A 24189-nucleotide genomic window follows, 5' to 3' on the forward strand; every position below is an offset into this window, starting at 1 on the left:
AATGGGTTTTATGTAACAGTTTCAGGATCTGATTTTGTAAACTTGCAGGTATAATGACACGATCCTGATACAGTAAACATTCTTCTACTTGTTCTAAATCTTGATGCTGTGCATAAACATCCAAAAACATTCGATCCAACTTCTGCGGCCAACCATGCTTCATGTAATAAACTATTTGTTGCCAAAACTTGTCTTTCTTTGTCTCAATTGCAATCAAAGCATGATCTATCGGAAACTCATTCGAAACATTTAAACTCTTGATGAACACTCTTTGTAAAGAAGCTGGTACATTTTCTGGCAAAGGAAACCTTGAGCAAAAATCAGCATTGCCCATTTTTGTTGACGGTCTATAAACAATGTCGAAATCGTAAATACTCAGTTCAAGTACATATCTTTGTAAACGCGTCACAAAGTATTCTTGCCTCCTTTACCGAAAATGCCAATCAACGGCTTATGATCAGTATACACAGTAAACTTCTTTCCAAACAAGAATTTGTGAAACTTCTTAACGGTGCTCACAACTGCTAAAGCTTCTAAGTGCAAAATTGAGTAGGATTTTTGTGCATTCGTCAAACTGAAGGAGGTGAAACTAATGGGCCTCTCTTCTCCATTGATTTGCTGTGCTATTACTCCACCTAATCCATAACTACAAGCATCTGCTACAACGACAACAGGCTTATTCGGATCATAAAACTCTAAAAGCTTTGAGTTCAGCAACGATTGCTTACAGTCTTCAAACACTCGACTACACTCTGAGTTCCAGACAAACTTAACGTCTTTCTTTAATAAACGATACAGACAGCTAAGGCGTGCGGACAAATTGGGTAGAAAATTACCAAAGTATTTTACTAAACCCAAAAATGCTTTAAGCTCAGAGATGTTATTCGGAATACTAGCTCTCCGAATAGTCTCGACCTTTTCTGGACTAGGCAACAATCCTCTGCCGCTCAAAACATGTCCTAGAAACGGCAAACTCGAAACAAACCACTTGCATTTCTGCAAATTGACTTTTATGTTGGCTTTAGACAAACGTTCTAACACCACATTAGGCCTTCGCGCACAGTCTTCTTTGCCCTTGCCTGCTATCAAAACATCATCTAAATAAACATAAACTCCGTCGATATTTCTCAAAACTTGATCCATGATCCGTTGGAATATAGCTGCACTAGAAGAAGCACCTTGTGGCAAACGATTATACGTAAACAAACCTTTGATTGTATTTATTACCATTATTTTCCTAGACTTTTTAGCTAATAATAACTGTGTATACGCGCCAGCCAGATGAAGAGAACAGAAAACTTTAGCGCCAGCCAACGAGGCAAACAAATCCTGAGTTAATGGTAACGGATATGTATTAGGGATCAAAACTTTGTTGATTGAAACTTTACAATCAATGACCATCCTAATACCATTGTCTTTTTTTACCACAACAATTACCGGAGATACCCATTCACTTGCATCTATTGGTGTTATGACGCCATCTTTTTCTAAACTGCTTAAATGTTCCAAAACTTTATCTTTTAATCTGAATGGAACGCCATAAGCACGCTTAAACACCGGTGTGTGATCTTTTAAAACTAGATCAGCCTCAAACCCTTTTATTGGTGTAGATAAAGATTTATCAAAAATATTGGCAAACTTACTCTGTATCTCTGCAAAGGTCTGGTCTGTCGAAACTGCCAGTTGATTGATGTTGCTTCTAAACGCTCTTCTCCAATCAGGAACAAACAGATCCAGCCAATCTCGTCCAAGCAAAGGCGTGAAACAGTTGTCGCTTCGCAAAACAATCAGATAAACATTCTTTTTCTGACCATTAAACTCAACATAAACTTTGATCTGCCCTTCAACCTTCAAACGACTCCCGTTGATCACTGCTAACTGCTTGTCACATTTTTGCTAAAGAATATGATCGAAATCTTCCTCGTATACCTCAAAACTGATGACGGAAACTACAGCGCCACAATCGACTTCCATTTTTAACCGCAAGTCGTCAACGTAAACGTTACGGAAACACGGTTCGTTGATTCTGTTGACTGAGGAAAATCAACAAACAGTCCATTTCATCATCCGAAACGGAACGATTCAAACGACGTCTTAAACTTTTCTGATACTCAGTCATTTTGGGCCTTTCTGCTGGAGAATCGACAAACTTTACTTTTTTTGCTTTGTTCTTCAGGTCATAACAAAAACGACGTACATGACCTTTCCTACGACAGAAATTGCAAAACAAACTTTGAGTCCTGGATGAAGAACGATTCCTGCGATCAAAAGAAACTGAACGGCTTCGACTTTTCCTTCTGCTTGGTTCTCGACTCCTTCTTCGTGAGCGATCTTGAGAAACTACACGACTGTCACGCTTCCCAAGTCAGTTTAAAACGCTAACACGAGTCGAATCACCAGAGATCAACTTAGCTCTTGCTCCTGCTAACTCTCTGTTCACAATGAGCTTCTCCGCTTTTGCCAGGGTTAAATCCTCCTCATCAAACAAACGCTTCTGCAAATCCTTGTTGCTGATACCACAAACCAGTTTATCACGAATCGCCATGTCCTTAAACTCTCCGAAATCACCCATTTCTGCCTGGAGCTTGACAGCAAGAATAAAATCCTCTGCACTTTCATTCGGACCTTGGACACGTTGATAAAACTTGTACCGCTGGATCAAATCGCTTTCCGTCTTATCGTATCGCTTCTTCAGAGCATCCGTAATCTCTTTAAAAGACACGGTCTTTAAATCCTTTTCGGGAAAAAGAAGCTTCAGCTCACTATAAACTTCTCTGCTGCAAGTAGCCAAAAACGACACTTTTTGTCCATCCGGACTTATCACTTTATGATTCGCAAACACCCAATCTAACTGCTCCAATAACTTCGCAAACACCCAATCTAACTGCTCCAATAACGGATCGTGCCGGGAATAAACAGTTCTATTTGATTCACCAACGGCATACTTTACATAGTGAGAAAATAAACGAAATAAAAAAACACGATTTGATTTGAGTTGTTTTTATTATTTTTTTTAAATAAACGGTAAACTTTTTCTTTAAGTGTAAACGCGTAAGTGAAGATAGAATCAAAACAAACTGAATTCGACTTCGAAATAAACAAACAAGTTCTATTCGCTAAACTGATACGCGATAAACAATGAACTTTTCAATTCCGTTTTGTGCAAGAAACTAACGGTAAACAGCGATAAACATAAGATTTAAATGCAACAAAGTCAAGCGATAAACAGCAGTCGCCGATGAAACAAATTTTTGTTGCGAAACAAATAGATGTTGCAAGCAAAACTCGGGTGCTACAACTCTATGTTGATGGTAGTATGCAACATAAAACCAAAATCCAAAATGGCATTCCAAATCTACCTGTTGGTTGTCAGAAATCGCTATTCTGTGACGACACAAGTCTGTTAGCCACAGGTAGAAATCTAAGAGTGATCTGCAGTCGCCTACAAAGAAGTTTAAATATTTTCAGTGATTATCTGTCAAAATGGAAAATTAAACCAAATGCCGCAAAAACGCAATTAATTATCTTTCCTCATAAGCCAAGAGCTTCTTTTCTTAAACCAAACAATAATAACATTCTCAAATTGAATGGCTTGGAATTGACATGGTCTGATCAAGCTAAATACTTAGGTTTAACATATGACAAAAAACTCACTTTCAAGGGTCACATTGAAGAAATCCAGGCAAAGTGTAATAAATATATTAAATGTTTATATCCTCTTATAAACAGAAATTCTAAGCTCTGTCTAAAAAACAAGTTGCTAATTTATAAACAAATTTTCAGACCAGCCATGCTTTATGCAGTACAAATTTGGTCGAGTTGTTGTTCCACCAGGAAGAAAACGCTTCAAAGAATTCAGAATAAAATTCTGAAAATGATTTTGAAGCATCCTCCCTGGTTTAGTACAAATGAGTTACACAGACTCACAAATATAGAACCATTAGATGTAATGTCACATAATATTATAAGCAAATTCCGACCAAAATCGATTGCTCTCTGTATTAGTTAGTAAGTTAGTATATAAGTTCCTTTTCCCCATTACACAATACAAGTTGGTTTAGAATTTTCCCTACACAAAGATCTCAGAATGGCGGAAGCAAATGGCACACCCAATTTAAATCTTAATAATTTAATTTTAACTTATATTCCAATAAATAGTTATTTTAAAAAAATCCAAAATGGTTTTTCTGATGCTTAACTCACTTTCTAACAAAATGAAGCGCAATTCCTTTTGTGTGCTAAACAATCAGAATGCCTTCAAATGCACTTTTAAACATGCACTTAAACACTTTACGAATAAAACCTGCAAAACACTTACGTGATCGTTGACCAAAACTACGGCAAACAAACCAAAACGAACTCTGGCAAACTTAACACCAGGAATAAACACTGCTGAAATCACTATTTTAACGCGAAATAGAACTATTTTTCCTCGTCGCCACTGTTATATCCGATACTCGCCGGTAGGGAGGTGATATTCACTAGCAAGTAACTATGCGAGGTGTACGCTATGACAGACAACTGTAAACTATATATTGTCTTAAACTCTGAACGCTGAGCCAGCAGCTGTTCAGTCAGGGTTGTAGTGCCGGGTGGTCTTCACATCATCATCTAAATTATTATTAATAATTTTCAGATCTTCTGCGTCGAGATTACCTGTTATGAACTTGATTGTACTTCCTAATAAGTCGATAGACCTCCTGTATCTGTTTGATTGCAAATTTAGTGTGCTATAAATGAATTTTACTTCTCTGAGTTTCATTTCAAGAATATCTGATAAACTGCTTGATGAATTCTTAGTTTGATTAATTACATTTTCTAAAATAGATATTGAAATTTCAAGTTGCGAAAAATCGATCACATGCAATAATCTGTCGTATCCTGCAATTACTCGTTCATCCCCCCCTTTTAAGAAGCAACGCTCCTGCGTTGTTCGTAATGTCATGAATCTGGATGGATTGTGCATGGGATGAAATGACTATTATGAAGGTGGTGTATAGGAATAGAATCCATTGTTCGCAAGCCATATTTTCTTTTCCTGAAATTAGATTGAATTCTGTTGGAACTCAGGAATGCCTTCTTTGTTTTTATTGTGATAACGTAAATTTTCTTGTTTTGATTTTTCATGGGCCAAAATGATCTCATCGTAAACTTTGTTTCTACTTTCTATTAGCATTTCCGTATCTGGAGGCCTCTCTTGGGAATCTTTCAGCCCATAAAAAGCTTCTCTAGGTTTCATTTTAATAGCGGAATGGATTGTGTTGTTATATTGTGTGTAAGCAATATAGAAGGTTTCTTTTAAGTTTAGTTCTTTAAATGTTGATTTGATACAGCGAAAGATTTTTGCAATGGTAGAGTGAAATCTCTCGACAGTACCGTTACTCTCACTGTGGTTGGCAGGGGTGAAGAATACTTCAATATTGAGGTCATGAAGTAGTCCTCTAAATTCGATTGTTCTTAAGGATGGTTCGTTGTCACGTTGTATTTTTTAAAACTTAATCAATCCTTTTCTTACGTCCATAATATTACGGGATTTAATGTGTGTCAACGATCCGAACCTTGAAAATTTGTCAATAGCTGAAAGGAAATGTGTTTTCTCTGCAGTAAAGATGTCTATGTGTACTATGTATAGGGGTCTTTCCGGGTTAGGTGTACTGCCTATTTTTAAATTAAACGGGTGGCGATCATATTTATTTTTATTACATGTTTTGAAAAGCTTGATATATTCTCGTATCTTCGTTTTCATCTTGGAGAAGAAAAATCTATTCGAGATTTGTTTCTTGTTTTCCCAGATGCCTCCATGAGCACGTTCGTGCGTTTGCTCTATAATCAGGTTTTCTTCTTCTGGGGTTCTTAGGTCTATTAGCAACTTTTGTGTTAAGTAAACTTTGAATTTATTTGCTCTATTAAAATGATTTTTGTACACAGTCTGAATAAGGTTCATGAGGTTCTCTGGGCAATAAATACAATTTGCCCGTTTTAAATCCATGTAATCCTTAAACATGCTAAATATTATTGGTACCCCAAAGACACATCTCGTTATGGTTCTTCGGTAGACTCTCGGGAGAGGCTGTCAGCGATTACGTTTTGCTCACCCGGGCGGTAGCGTATTTCATAATCGAATTCGCTCAGTGAAAGACGCCAATGGCCAAGTCTATTGTTGGTGTCATTCAAGTTGAGACCATATGTGAATGGCTTATGATCCGTGTACAGAGTGAATTTCCTTCCATAGAGGTACGGACGGAAATATTTGCAAGCCCAAACTACGACTAAGAGCTCTTTCTCTATAGTCGAGTATTTTTCTTCTGACTTGTTAAGGGTTCGGGAGGCAAGAGCTATTGGTTTATCGTTTCCGATAGTCCCTTAAGAGAGTACAGCGCCAATTGTAAAAATGCTGGCGTCCGTAGTCAAAATGAATTGTTTAAAAAATCGGGACACTGCAAAATGTTACTTCCTGTTAGTATTGTTTTACAGTGTTCGAAGGCGTTAACAAATTCTTCTGAGTGAGAAATTGTTTCTCCTTTTCTTAGAGCATTAGTGAGTGGTTTCGCAATTTTTGCGAAGTCTCTAATGAATTTACGATAATACCCTAGAATTCCTAGGAAACCGCGCAACTGTTTTTCATTCGAAGTTAATGGCCATTCTTGAATGATTTTGATTTTGTCCGGATTCGGTTTGCAACCTTCCGGTGTGATAATGTGGCCTAAGAAAGCAACCTCTTTCTGTAAGAACTCACTCTTGTCCAATTGTACTTTGAGATTGTGCTTTTGCAAAGTTTTGAAAATTTTTGCTAAATTGTCCATGTGCTCTGTAAGGCTCGTGGAAAAGACAATGATGTCATCCATATACACTAGACAGATAACACCTATATGCTCGCGAAGAACATTGTCCATCACGCGTTGAAAAGTTGATGGTGCGTTCTTTAACCCAAAGGGCATCCTTAAAAATTCATAGTGCCCATTTTCGACACTAAATGCTGTTTTTGAGATGTCTTTTTCTTCTACCTCTACCTGTTGAAACCCAGATGCGAGATCGAGCGTGGAAAAATACATACTCTTTCCTAGTTTGTCTAGGATGTCAGTGATGTTCAGTATCGGATAACGATCATCAACCATTTTCTCGTTTAATTTGCGGTAGTCGATTACGAGCCGCAATTTGTTTGCCGGAGGCATCTAATTTTTTGGGTACTATCCATACCGGGGAAGTCCAAGGGCTATTCGAATGACGGATAATTCCTTGATCGAGTAGTTTTGCAATTTGTCTTTGAACCTCTTCACGGTGATAGTATGGGTACCTATAGGATTTGGCATGTACTGGTGCTTCATCCTTTGTTTTAATGTTGTGTTTTATTGCGCTCGCGAAAGAAAGTTTTGAGCCTTCCGTAAAGAAAATATTTTCGTGTTGAGAAATTAATTTAAGTAGTTTCCTTTTTCATCACCATTAAGATGCTCTGTCCTAAATTGATCGTATATAGATTTTGTTCGCTTAATATTGGATTTGTTTGACTCTAACGTAATGGTTTCAAAGTTATTAATTTCTGGTTTAAGGATATCGTTGCTAATTGAGACGCTACATGGTTCAGAAGAATGATTCATAATAGGCATCATAACATGAGAGTCTACTGCTGAGTATAATCCAGAGTAACTGTGACGTGTGAGTTAACTTCCAAGTCATTTTCTAAAAGAAATTCACCTTTTACCTTTGTAGGAATTTTGGTAAATTTCTTTTCGATGTAAAGATATTCTATCAGGGTACTTACGTTTCATTTTGATTGTTCCCCTCGAGGAAATTGTAGTTCGTTGTTACTAGTAATAATATTTGCCTTGAAATTTTTGAGAGATTCATATCCTATTATTAGCCCATCAAAAAATGGGTGAAAATCAAAAATTAGGAATATTTGCTCTTTTGTATCAGGAATTGTATGGAAAGGGTTCAATTCTATGAATTACTGTATGTGTGCCTCTTACATTTCTTACGGTAGTGGGTGTTGTGTACCTGTAATTTTGTAAATTTACATGTTTTTCTGAAATATAGTTACGGTTGCTCCCAGAGTCGATTAAAAATTTAAGTTCACCTTTGTTTGTTGAAACGGTGATATACGGAATAAAATTGTTCATGTCTGACTCGATGGACCGCCGGCTAGTTGAAAATTTAAATCATCGACTTGAGCTGTTTCGTTTGGTTTTGTTTCGGAATCGTTTTCTGCTACCAGTTCGGGTGTATCAACGACGTGCTCGTTTGAATTGCTTTCTATAGGTTGATAATTGTTGCTTAATTTCGATGATTTAAATTTTCAGACTCGGGATAGTAATAACAATAATAATAATAATCATAGTCGTCTTCGTAGTTATGTGTATCATGCTCTATATGATAGTTGGGTCTGTTCATATAGTTCAATTTACTGGACCTGATGGAGTGGTCGACTTCCATCGGGACTTGTATGGGACGTTGTTGTTGTGGCATGTTAAATGAATGCGGTATTGAATAGTGCTGTCTGGGGAAGTTGAACGGAGGTGGATTTGTGGGGTTGAATTTGTAGACTGAAGGTTTGGATACGATTGTTTGCAATCTGTATTATCGATAAGATCTTTGAAATGTTTGAATTCATTTGATACTTTCTCAGAGGTGATTGAATCGATTTATACAAACATATATTCAAATGTATATGCTTACAAACTTAAAGATTTGATCAAAATGTGGCTTTCAATTCGGGAATATAATCGATTCTACCCTTTTCAAAAATATTTATAATCTAAAGTTTTCAAAAAAAATCCTCTAACTCTAAGTTATTATATATGCTTTCAAAGTCACCTGAAGGATCGGGTTCAGATTAAAGCAGCCTCAATATACCAATACCTGAAGGAGTGAACCGATTTAACAATATACCAATAATAAATTTCCAGATACACATTATGTGAGAAATCGTCATAGGGTTCGTTCACTAGTGACGACTCTTCAATTTACAAGTAACGACTTTTCAATTCTATTATTTACTGCATCCTCCATCATCATAAATGTGTATTCACATGAGTCTTGCGTACAACCATATAAAGTTTTTTATCAAGAACGGGTGTCTCACGGGCGATCAACTAAGCAAAGTCTATTAGATGGTTGGTGAATTTTAGTTATACATAGTCTTTTGAATTTCGATAAAAATTGTTTTGGTAGTACAACCAACCATACAATAATAATTATCTGATAAACGTTCCGTTTTTATTATAGATACTCATGTCCGGGGCTTCCGCAGGAGAATACGAGAAAATAGAAATAGATACTGGCTACAAAATATTACCAGACACTATGATTTCTCCACAATCAGATTATTTGTACGTTCTATCGGAAAAAAAAGTAAGTTCGCAATATTATTATTTTTATTATGATTATTATTATTATTATTATTATTATTATTATTATTATTATTATTATTATTATTATTGTTATTATGATTAGTATTATTATTATTATTATTATTTTTATTATTATTACTATGATGATTATTATTATTAGTTGTCGTTGTTGGTGCCATCTTTGTCGTTGTCGTTGACGTTGCCGTTGCCGTTGCCGTTGCCGTTGTCGTTGCCAATGTCGTTATCATAGCCGTTGCCGTTGTCGTTGTCATTGACATTGTCGCTGCCGTTGTCGTTGGCCTTGCCGTTGCCGTTGTCATTGTTGTTGTTGTTGTTGTTGTAGTTGGTTTTGTTGTTGTCGTTATTATTGTTGTTATTATTGTTGTTATTGTTGTTATTGTTGTTATTGTTGTTATTGTTGTTATTGTTGTTATTGTTGTTATTGTTGTTATTGTTGTTATTGTTGTTATTGTTGTTATTGTTGTTATTGTTGTTATTGTTGTTATTGTTGTTATTGTTGTTATTGTTGTTATTGTTGTTATTGTTGTTATTGTTGTTATTGTTGTTATTGTTGTTATTGTTGTTATTGTTGTTATTGTTGTTATTGTTGTTATTGTTGTTATTGTTGTTATTGTTGTTATTGTTGTTATTGTTGTTATTGTTGTTATTGTTGTTATTGTTGTTATTGTTGTTATTGTTGTTATTGTTGTTATTGTTGTTATTGTTGTTATTGTTGTTATTGTTGTTGTTATTGTTATTGTTATTGTTAATATGATTTTTTATGAAATTTTTATGTTTTTTTAGATTATTCATTTATTTTATCCAAGGGAAGAGTCGCTTAACATAAACTATAAAACACACGTGATAAACTGTGAGCCTAAGTGTGCCACTATGTGCCCAAGCTACTTGTCAAAAGTGAGCTTGTGTGTGCCACAATCTGTGCAACTGAATTAAATTGAAAGCGCCATTATTGAGAAATACACCAATGCATTGTGTTAACGTGTAATTTGCACACTGCTCTAAGCGACCCAACCCTTAGATTTTATTCCACTTCTACTTCGACAATAATCCTTGATTTTATAATTTCTAGGTGACGAAAATACAAGTTGAGCATTGTAGAACATTTTTGAACTGCTCCAGCTGCTTGGAATCTAGAGATCCTTTTTGTGGATGGTGTTCTCTTGAGAAACGGTGCACAGTACGTAATGCATGCCAAAAGGACACTAGCACAGCTCGTTGGTTATCTATCAGTACAGGTCAGCAATGCATTGATTTTGAAATGGTTTCTCCAGACAAAATTCCGATTACTCAAATGACAACCGTTCACCTTACTATTCGCACATTACCCGAACTGCCACAGAATTCTAAATACAAATGTGTATTCGGCAACTCAACACCGATCGATGCGAACGTAACCAACGAAGGACTAGTATGCAGAACCCCTCCTTTATATTCAAGACCAGTGTTACTTGTCAATACTGATCATATTCTAGTGCCATTAAGTGTACGAAGCTCGGAAACTAACAAAGATTTTGTGTCCCGCAATTTCGCCTTTTATGATTGCTCTCGTCATGAAAACTGCAGAAAATGTCTTCAAAGTTTGTGGGGGTGCAATTGGTGTATTTATGACAATAAGTGCGTATACAACACATCAACATGTCGAAATTCAGGAAGTATTGTCACTAACGACAGTATTTGTCCTCACTTCAAGCGTCGATCACTGCCAATTTTGTTACCCAATAAGGTTCCAAAAGAAATTAAATTAGAAATCGAAAATTTACCACGACCGCAAAGTGTTCACACGGGATTTCTCTGTACAGTTAATATAGAAGGTGCTCATATGGTACTACCAGCACGAGTTGAATCAAATAAATATGTAGTTTGTGAAAAAACACTGGTAAGTAATATGTGTTCGACCAAGTGATTTTGAACAAAATTCCTTTTCCATTTACTCTTCGTTTTTCTTTACTTTTCGTTCAGGAAGTTTCGAGTGACTTAAAAGTTCATAAACCACGTCCATAAACCAAAATTTGTTACTCTTTTTTTTGTTCAACATGAATATCCCGAAATAGAGTTACCCTAGGCGCGTACCCCCGCTTGGCGGATGGAGGTGGGAGTTAATTTACTCTTCGTATTGACAAAGTCGGACCATACCGAGATCGATGGTTCGCTTATAAATGAAAAAAACCTGTTTTAATCCACCCAGTGGTGTAATGGGATGCAAACGGTAGCGGTGTTCTACTTCATTCTACCTTTTCTTGATGGTACGGCCTTGTACTGCTGCTTGAAACTCCCGTAGTTTTCAAAAATGTACTGTAGCTTCCTACCGCCAACGAAAAAAATGTATTCTACTGCGGACGAAAAAGTACTTTACAGCTGCGGACGAAAATGTATTCTACCGCTGTACTTTACGATGTTTGCTCAGAAGGTGTGTAGTGAAAGGTTGATTGAATTGATCTTTTACATGCATAAGTATTATTTTTTTGGCGTATAGACGAATTATTGATCTATTTGAACAAATGATTATATTTTTTTGAACTAGGAATTCGTTGATATTATTGATAATCTTTTTGAACGATGCAATTCGTTATCTGGTATCAAGACCTATTTTTACATGAAGAATTGCATTTGCATGAGCCTATCTTGTAAAATTTTTGTGTTGATTATATTTTATGTTTAGAATAATCCAGACTACTAAAAGATTAAAATTTATGGCTATAGAAATGCATTCATCTTACATAGGGTTATTGTACTAATAATCGTTTCATTTGTGGAGCTACCACGTTATTTTGAGGATTACGCGACTACCAATCAACAAATTATCATAAAATCGGATGAAATATCTTTGTTTCGGCTCTGAAAAATCAGATTACGGCATAATTGTGCATAATAGTGGTGTTATTACCTTCGCGAATGCACTCAGAATGCACCATATTTCAGCTTATTGAGATACGGAGCTGAAATGAATGAAGGTACCGTTACCCTACTAAGAAAAAAATCAAGTTTCCTGGAGCGGGCAATTTCATTTTTTCCTTGCATTTTTATTTCTAGTTATATCTTTATTTCAAACGTATGCATTTCTAAGGGATTCTTCAAAAAACTTTTTTAGGTCTCTTCAACGGAAACACAGAAGCCTTTTCCTGTAATCTAGCCATTCATACAATATATTTAGGCTGTGTTTACAACCCAATAGAAGCTAGGTTTAATAAAATAAGGACATGAAGAAATTTGAATTCCTCTTCGAACCTTTTGTCGATGTTACTATCTTTAAAGATGTATTTGTATTGAACGATCAGTATTGCTTGTACAACTTTCTCCCAACTAGAAAAACCAAATGTCGACTTTAAAGAAATCCTTTAGTATTTCGCTAAGTTTAGAGTCATTTTTCATCATTTTTTTTTCTGTAAATCCCAAGCAAAAGAATAATCCGTCGTAAAATCTATAAAAGGTGCGTTGATTTTTTATTGATTCCGGTAAACATGAGAATAAAAAATACAAATGGTTAACTTATGTTTTACTAATATACGTAGGATTCTTTCTAACGATCATCATCAGCACAAATTAAATTTCGGATAATTACATAATTTACTGAAATTGAAAAGCTAATAACGATTTCAGAAAGATATAGTCTTCGATATCTGAATATTTTCCATGTTTTGGGCAGTAAGCCTATTGTTTTTTCGAGCACACTTAAATAGATTGATTTTGTGGGACCAAAGATGATATTTTTTTATGTTTTTATCCAAACCGACCAAAATAGCAATAATGATCTACAGCTTACCAATCTCGTGTATTACAATTTTTATGTAAATGTCCTCAAACTTCAGTATGGAATGATGAATAATTCAGTATAAAATTATGAAGAAATGAGTCTTAGCTCAACTCTACCGATCGATCGGTAAATGATACCTTTTACTGATGTTATTGTTGAGCTGTTCGAAAGTCAGCAATATTTTACCGATATTTCTTATTAGATGAGGGTGACCCAAACTTCCCACTGTGTGCTAAGTTGCCATTGCAGCGTTTCTCAGATATAGGTGGGTGTTAGCTCTACCTAAACTAACCTAACAATTATCATAAAGGTTTCCGTTTGACATAGTCAGTGCAGTTGAAATTATTTGTTTATCAGAGATTTAATTTTCTTCGAGTTTACTTAAGTGACTCTAGATATGTAAATATACTAGATATTTTATAACACTACGTGCATTTGTTTCTTGGGAAGCGTTCGATTGATATAACGGATTTTTGGCTCAATTCTGTGTTTCGTGCGTAACATAATGAAAAATGTAAAACCCCGTAGTGGTCATAAGTCAACACTTTTCAGGTGGTCCTTAGGTTGCTGTCAGAGAGAACGCGATATGCGAAGCACCTTCTTTTCTCTTTCTAATGCGACACCTTTGGAAAAATAATATAAATGAACAATCAGCTGACGGGGATAGCAAGACGGCGATCATATAAATGTAAATAAATTTGGATGATCTGCATGTTGTAACACAGTACAAAACTTTTTTTAATACATATGATTGACGGTAGTACAAATAGAGTATAATGAATCTTACTATGGCGGCTTAAGTTACTATTCTAATTTGTTTCTTTAGTACTGTGTTTAATTACTGATTATATTTTCTTGTGAACCGCACTCATTAATCCGTTAATTTGTTCTCAAAATAACAAAACATTCTAACTGGCAGAGCTCCGAGTATTTCCATTCCGAGTGAGTTTTTCATTCATTTCGATCGAAATACTCATTGATTTTATTATTTTGTTCATATCACGGTTTGAATTATTGTACACGTATTAATATGTTATTTCGGAACTAATCTTTCAATTTTATACGAAGTTAGTGAGAATCGATCAAACCATTTCAAAAATATGTTTCGCCCACTACTTTACGGAACCAGTAACGTCGAATTGAGTTTACTTGCCCATCAATTAACAAGTCCAGAAAACATGGATAATTTATTGAACTAATCACACAGTCACTTTGCGAACTAAGTGAACTGATTCAAACGGTATAATACTCTCGGCCTTTATTCAAAAGTTGATTCTCACAGCGATTACATAATTTCTTTATTTGAAAAACATAAATAATTCTGTAACTTAATAATTTTACTTCAAATTATTATTAATACCCTCTGGCAAAACCAACCATTAATACCTCCGGACAACGATCAAAAGCTTAAAACCGGGGTTAAATAAATGATATTAGCAATACTACTTTATAAACATTCTGAATAAGCGAAAATCATCTTTGAAATAGCGAAGCATATAGGCAATGTGCTGCGCTTGCTGCTCTTCTATACCACTGTTAACTACCGCGGTAAAGTTTATTTTTCTATCGCACTAATTTACATTTTTCTACAACAGCAAAGTACATTTTTCTACTGTAGCGAGCTACATTTTTTATGCTACAGTAGCGCGAACAGACAGTAAAATTTAGAAAGATAGAATTTCTACCTACTTCAAGTGGCGGTGATTTCGGCGGAAGTTTTAAACGCGATACTGCTTCGCATGCCTACTGTAATAGAATTTTAGTTTAGATGCAGCAGTGTGGTACAGTACGAATAATAGAAAATGTAAATGTGGGTTAACAGATTACAGTAATAAAAAAGGGGAGGCAGTTTGCATCCCTGGACTCATAACTTTGTTGTTAGTCAACCGATTTTCGTTATAACGTTATAACGAAAACTGTAGATAGATGACTTCAGAAAAGGTGAGACTTTTTAAAATGATCGTAAATATCTAGAAAATCAAAGCGATTCGTGGTGGGAGGCGTAGTGTTTCTTCTCTATAGCCTCTTCCTATCATGTATTTTGTTTTCGACGCATTTATGGCCACTCCGATTCTCCTAGCTTCAGCTTTCAGTCCGATGTAGGTATCCATAATCTTCTCAAGGTTACGTGTTACAATATCATTATCGTCAGCGAAGCCAAAAAGTTGTACGGACTTTCGGAAGATCGTGCCATTCGTGTCGATCCTCGCTCTTCGAATCACACCTTCCAGGGCAATATTGAACAAGATACAAGAGAGTCCATCACCTTGACGTAGCCCTCTCCGAGATTCGAGGGGACTCGAGAGCGTCCCAGATACTCGGACGTAGCACATCACTCTATCCATCGTTGCTTTGACCAATCACGTCAGTTTATCCGGGAAATCGTATTCGTGCATTATCTGCCATAGCTGTTATCGATTGATTGTGTCGTATGCCGATTTGAAGACAATGAATAGGTGATGCGTGGGTACGTTGTATTCGCGACACTTCTGGAGTACTTGTCTTATCGCGAATATGTGATTCGGAATGGCGCAGGCTCCAGTAAATCCCGCTTGGTACGGCTCTACGAATTCCTTAGCTATCGGTGATAGACGACGGCAAAGGTTTTGGGAGAGTACCTTGTAGGCGGTGTTCAGCAATGTGATTGCGCGGTAATGGCAACAGTCTAGTTTATCGCCCTTTTTGTACACGGGACATATCACTCCATCCATCCATTCCTGCGGTAGAATCTCCTCCTCCCAAATCTTAGAAATCATCCAGTGCAGCGCTCTAGCCAGTGCCTCTCCTCCATGTTTGAGCAGCTCGCCTGGCAACCGGTCATTTGCGCGGTACAGCTGTTCCATCGCTTCGCGATCTTGGTCTTCCTGGTGGCGCTTTTTCATCCGGAAAACCGTGTTCTGTCTGTTCCGCGCCTGTCTGTATCGTTCCTCGTTTGCTCTAGTGCGGTGTTGCACTGCAGTACGAAGGCTACGTAGCTGCTCGAGATTGAGTCCTGGCGTTCCTGTGCGACGAGTATTGTGCACCGTCGATAGTTTTGAGCGCATACAAACCGCGACAAGGTAGTGGTCAGAATCAATATTGGCACTGCGGTAAGTGTGGACATTGATGACGTCGGAGAAGAATCGCCCGTCGATGAGAACGTGGTCGATTTGATTTTACGTATGTTGATAAGGTGATCTCCAGGTGGCTTTGTGAATATCTTTGCGAGGGAAGAAGGTGCTTCGAACTACCATTCCTCGGGAGGCTGCAAAGTTTACGCATCGTTGACCGTTGACGTTTGTTACCGCGTGCAGGCTCTCCAGCCCGATCACGGGCCTGTACATTGCCTCCCGGCCAACCTGAGCATTCATGTCGCCGATGACGAGTTTTACATCCCGCCGTGGACAGATGTCGTATGTTTGTTCCAGCTGCGCGTAGAATGCTTCTTTTTCGTCATCGAGTCTCGTCTCATGTGGGCAGTGCACGTTGATGATGCTGTAATTGAAGAAACGGCCCTTGATCTTCAATACGCACATTCTATCACTGATTGGCTGCCACCCAATCACGCGCTGGCGCATCTTACCCAACACTACAAATCCCGTTCCTAGAACGTTGGTCGTGCCACAGCTCTGGTAGAAGGTAGCTGGTCGATGCCCACTTTTCCATACCTTTTGTCCCGTTCAACAAAGCTCCTGCAGTACTACGACACCGAAGCCGCGAATTTGAATCTCATCATGCAGCATTCGGTCGTATCCTTTGAAGCCAAGCGATTTGCAGTTCCATTCCTTCCAATCTTAGTCCTTAGTTCGTCGCGTAAGTCTTTGCCTATTATTCCGAGTCGTATTTCTTTCTTGATTGTTCGTAACTTACTTTTTCCGGGCGGCTTGTTAGGCCTGCACCAACATCCTGTCTCGCCGGAGGGCCATCGTGTCAGCACTGTTTAGAGTCCCACACTGACACAAGGACGGTAATCAGCCGCTCCTAACATGGAGAACAGACGCTGTTTCGAGCCGCCCCAACATGGGGAACAGACGCTCGGGTAGGCTCGCTCTCTGTAGAGAGAAGGCAAGCCCCCCTTCCCTGTCAGCATACGACCAAGGTCCCACCGGGGTTGGTTACCCGATCTTCCCTATGGTTACTCGTACCCCAGCCGGCACCGCGGGGAGATAGGGATAGGAGTTACTGGACAAGAGACTAAGAACCATATTGGGGCCTGAATTGCGCATTGTCCAGTCGTTTACCAACCCTTTCAAACAGCGTATTATCAATTTTTTCTGTTTGGGGCAGTTTTTATATGAAAAACCGGCTACACCCTTTGCTGTTACTTTAACTCAAGATGTATTTTTGCCTTTCTCATATAGAAAGGTTATGCAATTACTTGAAAAACCAACTAGTGAAAATTGTCATATACCATTCGACTCAGTTCGTCGAGCTGGGCAATGTGTGTGTGTGTCAAATAATCTCACTAGGTTTTCTCGGAGATAGCTGAACCGATTTTGACAAACTTATATTCAAATGAAAGGTCTTCTGGTGTGTGGTGTGATCAATATTGTACACCGTCACTTAAACCGGCGAAACAAAATACGTAAAAAAATTTCTAAACTGGTCTCAAAACTACACAAATCGTTAGTCATTATCAGTAGGCAACTAAACAAACCGATTTCGGCTATCCTGGTTTCCGGTATCCGGTTCCGGAAATAGTGGTCATATATACCAAAAATAGATCTCACTCAGCGATGGTTTGACCGATTTCCACAAACTTAGATTCAAATGAAAGGCCTTCTGGTCCCATACGAAATTCCTGAATTTCATCCGGATCCGACTTCCGGTTCCGGAATTATAGGGTAAAGTGTGTTCAATATTGTACACCGTCACTTAAACCGGCGAAACAAAAAACGTAAAAAAAAATCTAAACTGGTCTCAAAACTACACAAATCTATAGTCATTAACAGTAGGCAACTGAACAAACTGATTCCGGCTATCCTGGTTCCCGGTATCCGGTTCCGGAAGTACCGGAAATAGTGGTCATGTATACCAAAATAGATCTCACTCACTTTTCTCAGCGATGGTTTGACCGATTTCCACAAACTTAGATTTAAATGAAAGGTCTCGTGGTTCCATACGGAATTCCTGAATTTCATCCGGATGCGACTTCCGGTTCCGGAGTTATAGGGTAAAGTGTGTTCAATGTTGTACACCGTCACTTAAATCGGCGAAACAAAAAAACCTAAAAAATTTTCTAAGCTGGTCTCAAAACTACACAAATCGATAGTCATTATCAGTAGGCAACTAAACATACCGATTTCGGCTATCCTGGTTCCCGGTATACGGTTCCGAAAGTATCGGAAATAGTGGTCATATATATCAAAATAGATCTCAGTCACTTTTCTCAACGATGGTTTGACCGATTTCCACAAACTTAGATTCAAATGAAAGGTCTCGTGGTTCCATACGGAATTCCTGAAATTCATCCGGATCCGATTTCCGGTTCCGGAATTATAAGGTAAAGTGTGTTCAATATTGTACACCGTCACTTAAACCGGCGAAACAAAATACGTAAAAAAATTTCTAAGCTGGTCTCCAAACTACACAAATCGATAGTCATTATCAGTAGGCAACTAAACAAACCGATTTCGGCTATCCTGGTTCCCGGGATCCGGTTCCGGAAATAGTGGTCATATATACAAAAATAAATCTCACTCAGCGATGGTTTGACCGATTTCCACAAACTTAGACTCACATGAAAGGTCTTCTGGTCCCATACGGAATTCCTGATTTTTATCCGGATCCGACTTTCGGTTCCGGAATTATAGGGTAAAGTGTGTTCAATATTGTACACCGTCACTTAAACCGGCGAAACAAAAAACGTAAAAAAATCTCTAAACTGGTCTCAAAACTACACAAATCGATAGTCATTAACAGTAGGCAACTAAATAAACTGATTCCGGCTATCCTGGTTCTCGGTATCCGGTTCCGGAAACAGTGGTCATATATACCAAAATAGATCTCACTTTTCTCAGCGATGGTTTGACCGATTTCCACAAACTTTGATTCAAATGAAAGGTCTTCTGGTCCCATACGGAATTCCTGAATTTCATCCGGATCCAACTTCCGGTTCCGGAATTATAGGGTAAAGTGTGTTCAATATTGTACACCGTCACTTAAACCGGCGAGAACCAACGATTTCGATAGTCATTATCAGTAGGCAACTAAACAAACCGATTCCGGCTATCCTGGTTCCCGGTATCCGGTTCCGGAAGTACCGGAAATAGTGATCATGTATACCAAAATAGATCTCACTCACTTTCCTCAGCGATGGTTTGACCGATTTCCACAAACTTAGGTTCAAATGAAAGGTCTCGTGGTTCCATACGGAATTCCTGATATTCATCCGGATGCGACTTCCGGTTCCGGAGTTATAGGGTAAAGTGTGTTCAATATTGTACACCGTCACTTAAACCGGCGAAACAAAAAACGTAAAAAAAATTCTAAGCTGCTCTCAAAACTACACAAATCGATAGTCATTAGCAGTAGGCAACTAAACAAACCGATTCCGGCTATCCTGGTTCCCGGTATCCGGTTCCGGAAGTACCGGAAATAGTGGTCTTATATACCAAAATAGATCTCACTCACTTTTCTCAGCGATGGTTTGACCGATTTCCACAAACTTAGATTCAAATGAAAGGTCTTCTGGTCCCATACGAAATTCCTGAATTTCATCCGGATCCAACTTCCGGTTCCGGAATTATAGGGTAAAGTGTGTTCAATATTGTACACCGTCACTTAAACCAGCGAAACAAAAAACGTAAAAAAAAATTCTAAACTGGTCTCAAAACTACACAAATCGATAGTCATTAGCAGTAGGTAACTAAACATACCGATTCCGGCTATCCTGGTTCCCGGTATCCGGTTCCGGAAGTAACGGAAATAGTGGTCATATGTACTAAAATAGATCTCAGTCACTTTTCTCAGCGATGGTATGACCGATTTCCACAAACTTAGATTCGAATGAAAGGTCTCGTGGTTTCATACGGAATTCCTGAATTTCATCCGGATGCGACTTCTGGTTCCGGAGTTATAGGGTAAAGTGTGTTCAATACTGTACACCGTCACTTAAGCCGGCGAAAACTACGCATTTCGATAGTCATTATCAGTAGGCAACTAAACAAACCGATTTCGGCTATCCTGGTTCCCGGTATCCGGTTCCGGAAGTACCGGAAATAGTGGTCATATATACCAAAATAGATCTCACTCACTTTTCTCAGCGATGGTTTGACCGATTTCCACAAACTTTGATTCAAATGAAAGCTCTTCTGGTCTCATACGGAATTCCTGAATTTCATCCGGATCCGACTTCCGGTTCCGGAATTATAGGGTAAAGTGTGTTCAATATTGTACACCGTCACTTAAACCGGCGAAAACTACGCATTTCGATAGTCATTATCAGTAGGCAACTAAACAAACCGATTTCGGCTATCCTGGTTCCCGGTATCCGGTTCCGAAAGTATCGGAAATAGTGGTCATTAATATCAAAATAGATCTCACTTACTTTTCTCAGCGATGGTTTGACCGATTTCCACAAACTTAGATTCAAATGAAAGGTCTCGGGGTTCCATACAGAATTCCTGAATTTCATCCGGATGCGACTTCCGGTTCCGGGGTTATAGGGTAAAGCGTGTTCAATATTGTACACCGTCACTTAAACCAGCGAAACAAAAAACGTAAAAAAAATGTCTAAACTGGTCTCAAAACTACACAAATCGATAGTCATTATCAGTAGGCAACTAAACAAACCGATTCCGGCTATCTGGTATCCGGTTCCGGAAGTACCGGAAATAGTGGTCATAAATACCAAAATAGATCTCACTCACTTTCCTCAGCGATGGTTTGACCGATTTCCACAAACTTAGATTCGAATGAAAGGTCTCGTGGTTTCATACGGAATTCCTGAATTTCATCCGGATGCGACTTCTGGTTCCGGAGTTGTAGGGTAAAGTGTGTTCAATATTGTACACCGTCACTTAAACCGGCGAAACAAAAAACGTAAAAAAAATTCTAAACTGGTCTCAAAACTACACAAATCGATAGTCATTTACAGTAGGCAACTGAACAAACTGATTCCGGCTATCCTGGTTCCCGGTATCCGGTTCCGGAAGTACCGGAAATAGTGGTCATGTATACCAAAATAGATCTCACTCACTTTTCTCAGCGATGGTTTGACCGATTTCCACAAACTTAGATTCAAATGAAAGGTCTCGTGGTTCCATACGGAATTCCTGAATTTCATCCGGATGCGACTTCCGGTTCCGGAGTTATAGGGTAAAGTGTGTTCAATGTTGTACACCGTCACTTAAATTGGCGAAACAAAAAAACCTAAAAAATTTTCTAAGCTGGTCTCAAAACTACACAAATCGATAGTCATTATCAGTAGCCAACTAAACATACCGATTTCGGCTATCCTGGTTCCCGGTATACGGTTCCGAAAGTATCGGAAATAGTGGTCATATATATCAAAATAGATCTCAGTCACTTTTCTCAACGATGGTTTGACCGATTTCCACAAACTTAGATTCAAATGAAAGGTCTCGTGGTTCCATACGGAATTCCTGATTTTTATCCGGATCCGACTTTCGGTTCCGGAATTATAGGGTAAAGTGTGTTCAATATTGTACACCGTCACTTAAACCGGCGAAACAAAAAACGTAAAAAAATCTCTAAACTGGTCTCAAAACTACACAAATCGATAGTCATTAACAGTAGGCAACTAAATAAACTGATTCCGGCTATCCTGGTTCTCGGTATCCGGTTCCGGCAATAGTGGTCATATATACCAAAATAGATCTCACTTTTCTCAGCGATGGTTTGACCGATTTCCACAAACTTTGATTCAAATGAAAGGTCTTCTGGTCCCATACGGAATTCCTGAATTTCATCCGGATCCAACTTCCGGTTCCGGAATTATAGGGTAAAGTGTGTTCAATATTGTACACCGTCACTTAAACCGGCGAGAACCAACGATTTCGATAGTCATTATCAGTAGGCAACTAAACAAACCGATTCCGGCTATCCTGGTTCCCGGTATCCGGTTCCGGAAGTACCGGAAATAGTGATCATGTATACCAAAATAGATCTCACTCACTTTTCTCAGCGATGGTTTGACCGATTTCCACAAACTTAGGTTCAAATGAAAGGTCTCGTGGTTCCATACGGAATTCCTGATATTCATCCGGATGCGACTTCCGGTTCCGGAGTTATAGGGTAAAGTGTGTTCAAAATTGTACACCGTCACTTAAACCGGCGAAACAAAAAACGTAAAAAAAATTCTAAGCTGCTCTCAAAACTACACAAATCGATAGTCATTAGCAGTAGGCAACTAAACAAACCGATTCCGGCTATCCTGGTTCCCGGTATCCGGTTCCGGAAGTACCGGAAATAGTGGTCTTATATACCAAAATAGATCTCACTCACTTTTCTCAGCGATGGTTTGACCGATTTCCACAAACTTAGATTCAAATGAAAGGTCTTCTGGTCCCATACGAAATTCCTGAATTTCATCCGGGTCCAACTTCCGGTTCCGGAATTATAGGGTAAAGTGTGTTCAATATTGTACACCGTCACTTAAACCAGCGAAACAAAAAACGTAAAAAAAAAATCTAAACTGGTCTCAAAACTACACAAATCGATAGTCATTAGCAGTAGGTAACTAAACATACCGATTCCGGCTATCCTGGTTCCCGGTATCCGGTTCCGGAAGTAACGGAAATAATGGTCATATATACTAAAATAGATCTCAGTCACTTTTCTCAGCGATGGTATGACCGATTTCCACAAACTTAGATTCGAATGAAAGGTCTCGTGGTTTCATACGGAATTCCTGAATTTCATCCGGATGCGACTTCTGGTTCCGGAGTTATAGGGTAAAGTGTGTTCAATACTGTACACCGTCACTTAAGCCGGCGAAAACTACGCATTTCGATAGTCACTATCAGTAGGCAACTAAACAAACCGATTTCGGCTATCCTGGTTCCCGGTATCCGGTTCCGGAAGTACCGGAAATAGTGGTCATATATACCAAAATAGATCTCACTCACTTTTCTCGGCGATGGTTTGACCGATTTCCACAAACTTTGATTCAAATGAAAGGTCTTCTGGTCTCATACGGAATTCCTGAATTTCCTCCGGATCCGACTTCCGGTTCCGGAATTATAGGGTAAAGTGTGTTCAATATTGTACACCGTCACTTAAACCGGCGAAAACTACGCATTTCGATAGTCATTATCAGTAGGCAACTAAACAAACCGATTTCGGCTATCCTGGTTCCCGGTATCCGGTTCCGAAAGTATCGGAAATAGTGGTCATTAATATCAAAATAGATCTCACTTACTTTTCTCAGCGATGGTTTGACCGATTTCCACAAACTTAGATTCAAATGAAAGGTCTCGTGGTTCCATACGGAATTCCTGAATTTCATCCGGATGCGATTTCCGGTTCCGGAGTTATAGGGTAAAGTGTGTTCAATATTGTACACCGTCACTTAAACCGGCGAAACAAAAAACGTAAAAAATTTCTAAACTGGTCTCAAAATTACGCATTTCGATAGTCATTAACAGTAGGAAACTAAACAAACCTATTCCGGCTATCTGGTATCCGTTTCCGGAAGTGCCGGAAATAGTGGTCATAAATACCAAAATAGATCTCACTCATTTTCCTCAGCGATGGTTTGACCGATTTCCACAAACTTAGATTCGAATGAAAGGTCTCGTGGTTTCATACGGAATTCCTGAATTTCATCCGGATGCGACTTCTGGTTCCGGAGTTATAGGGTAAAGTGTGTTCAATATTGTACACCGTCACTTAAGCCGGCGAAAACTATGCATTTCGATAGTCATTATCAGTAGGCAATTAAACAATCCGATTTCGGCTATCCTGGTTCCCGGTATCCGGTTCCGGAAGTACCGGAAATAGTGGTCATATATACCAAAATAGATCTCACTCACTTTTCTCTGCAATGGTTTGACCGATTTCCACAAACTTTGATTCAAATGAAAGGTCTTCTGGTCTCATACGGAATTCCTGAATTTCATCCGGATC

General features: G+C 38.4%; 1 protein-coding gene across 1 annotated transcript in view; it reads left to right on the forward strand.

The window, feature by feature from the left end:
* The window catches only part of LOC131438106 (plexin-B), a 438124-nt gene that overhangs the window by 166849 nt on the left and 247086 nt on the right, over positions 1–24189 (forward strand). The window contains exons 5-6 of the mRNA XM_058607913.1: positions 9223–9348; positions 10438–11244. Coding sequence (XP_058463896.1) covers positions 9223–9348; positions 10438–11244 — 933 coding nt within the window. The remainder of the gene's footprint in view (positions 1–9222; positions 9349–10437; positions 11245–24189) is intronic.

Source organism: Malaya genurostris, chromosome 3 (genome assembly GCF_030247185.1).
Source record: "Malaya genurostris strain Urasoe2022 chromosome 3, Malgen_1.1, whole genome shotgun sequence".
Lineage (NCBI taxonomy): Eukaryota > Metazoa > Arthropoda > Insecta > Diptera > Culicidae > Malaya > Malaya genurostris.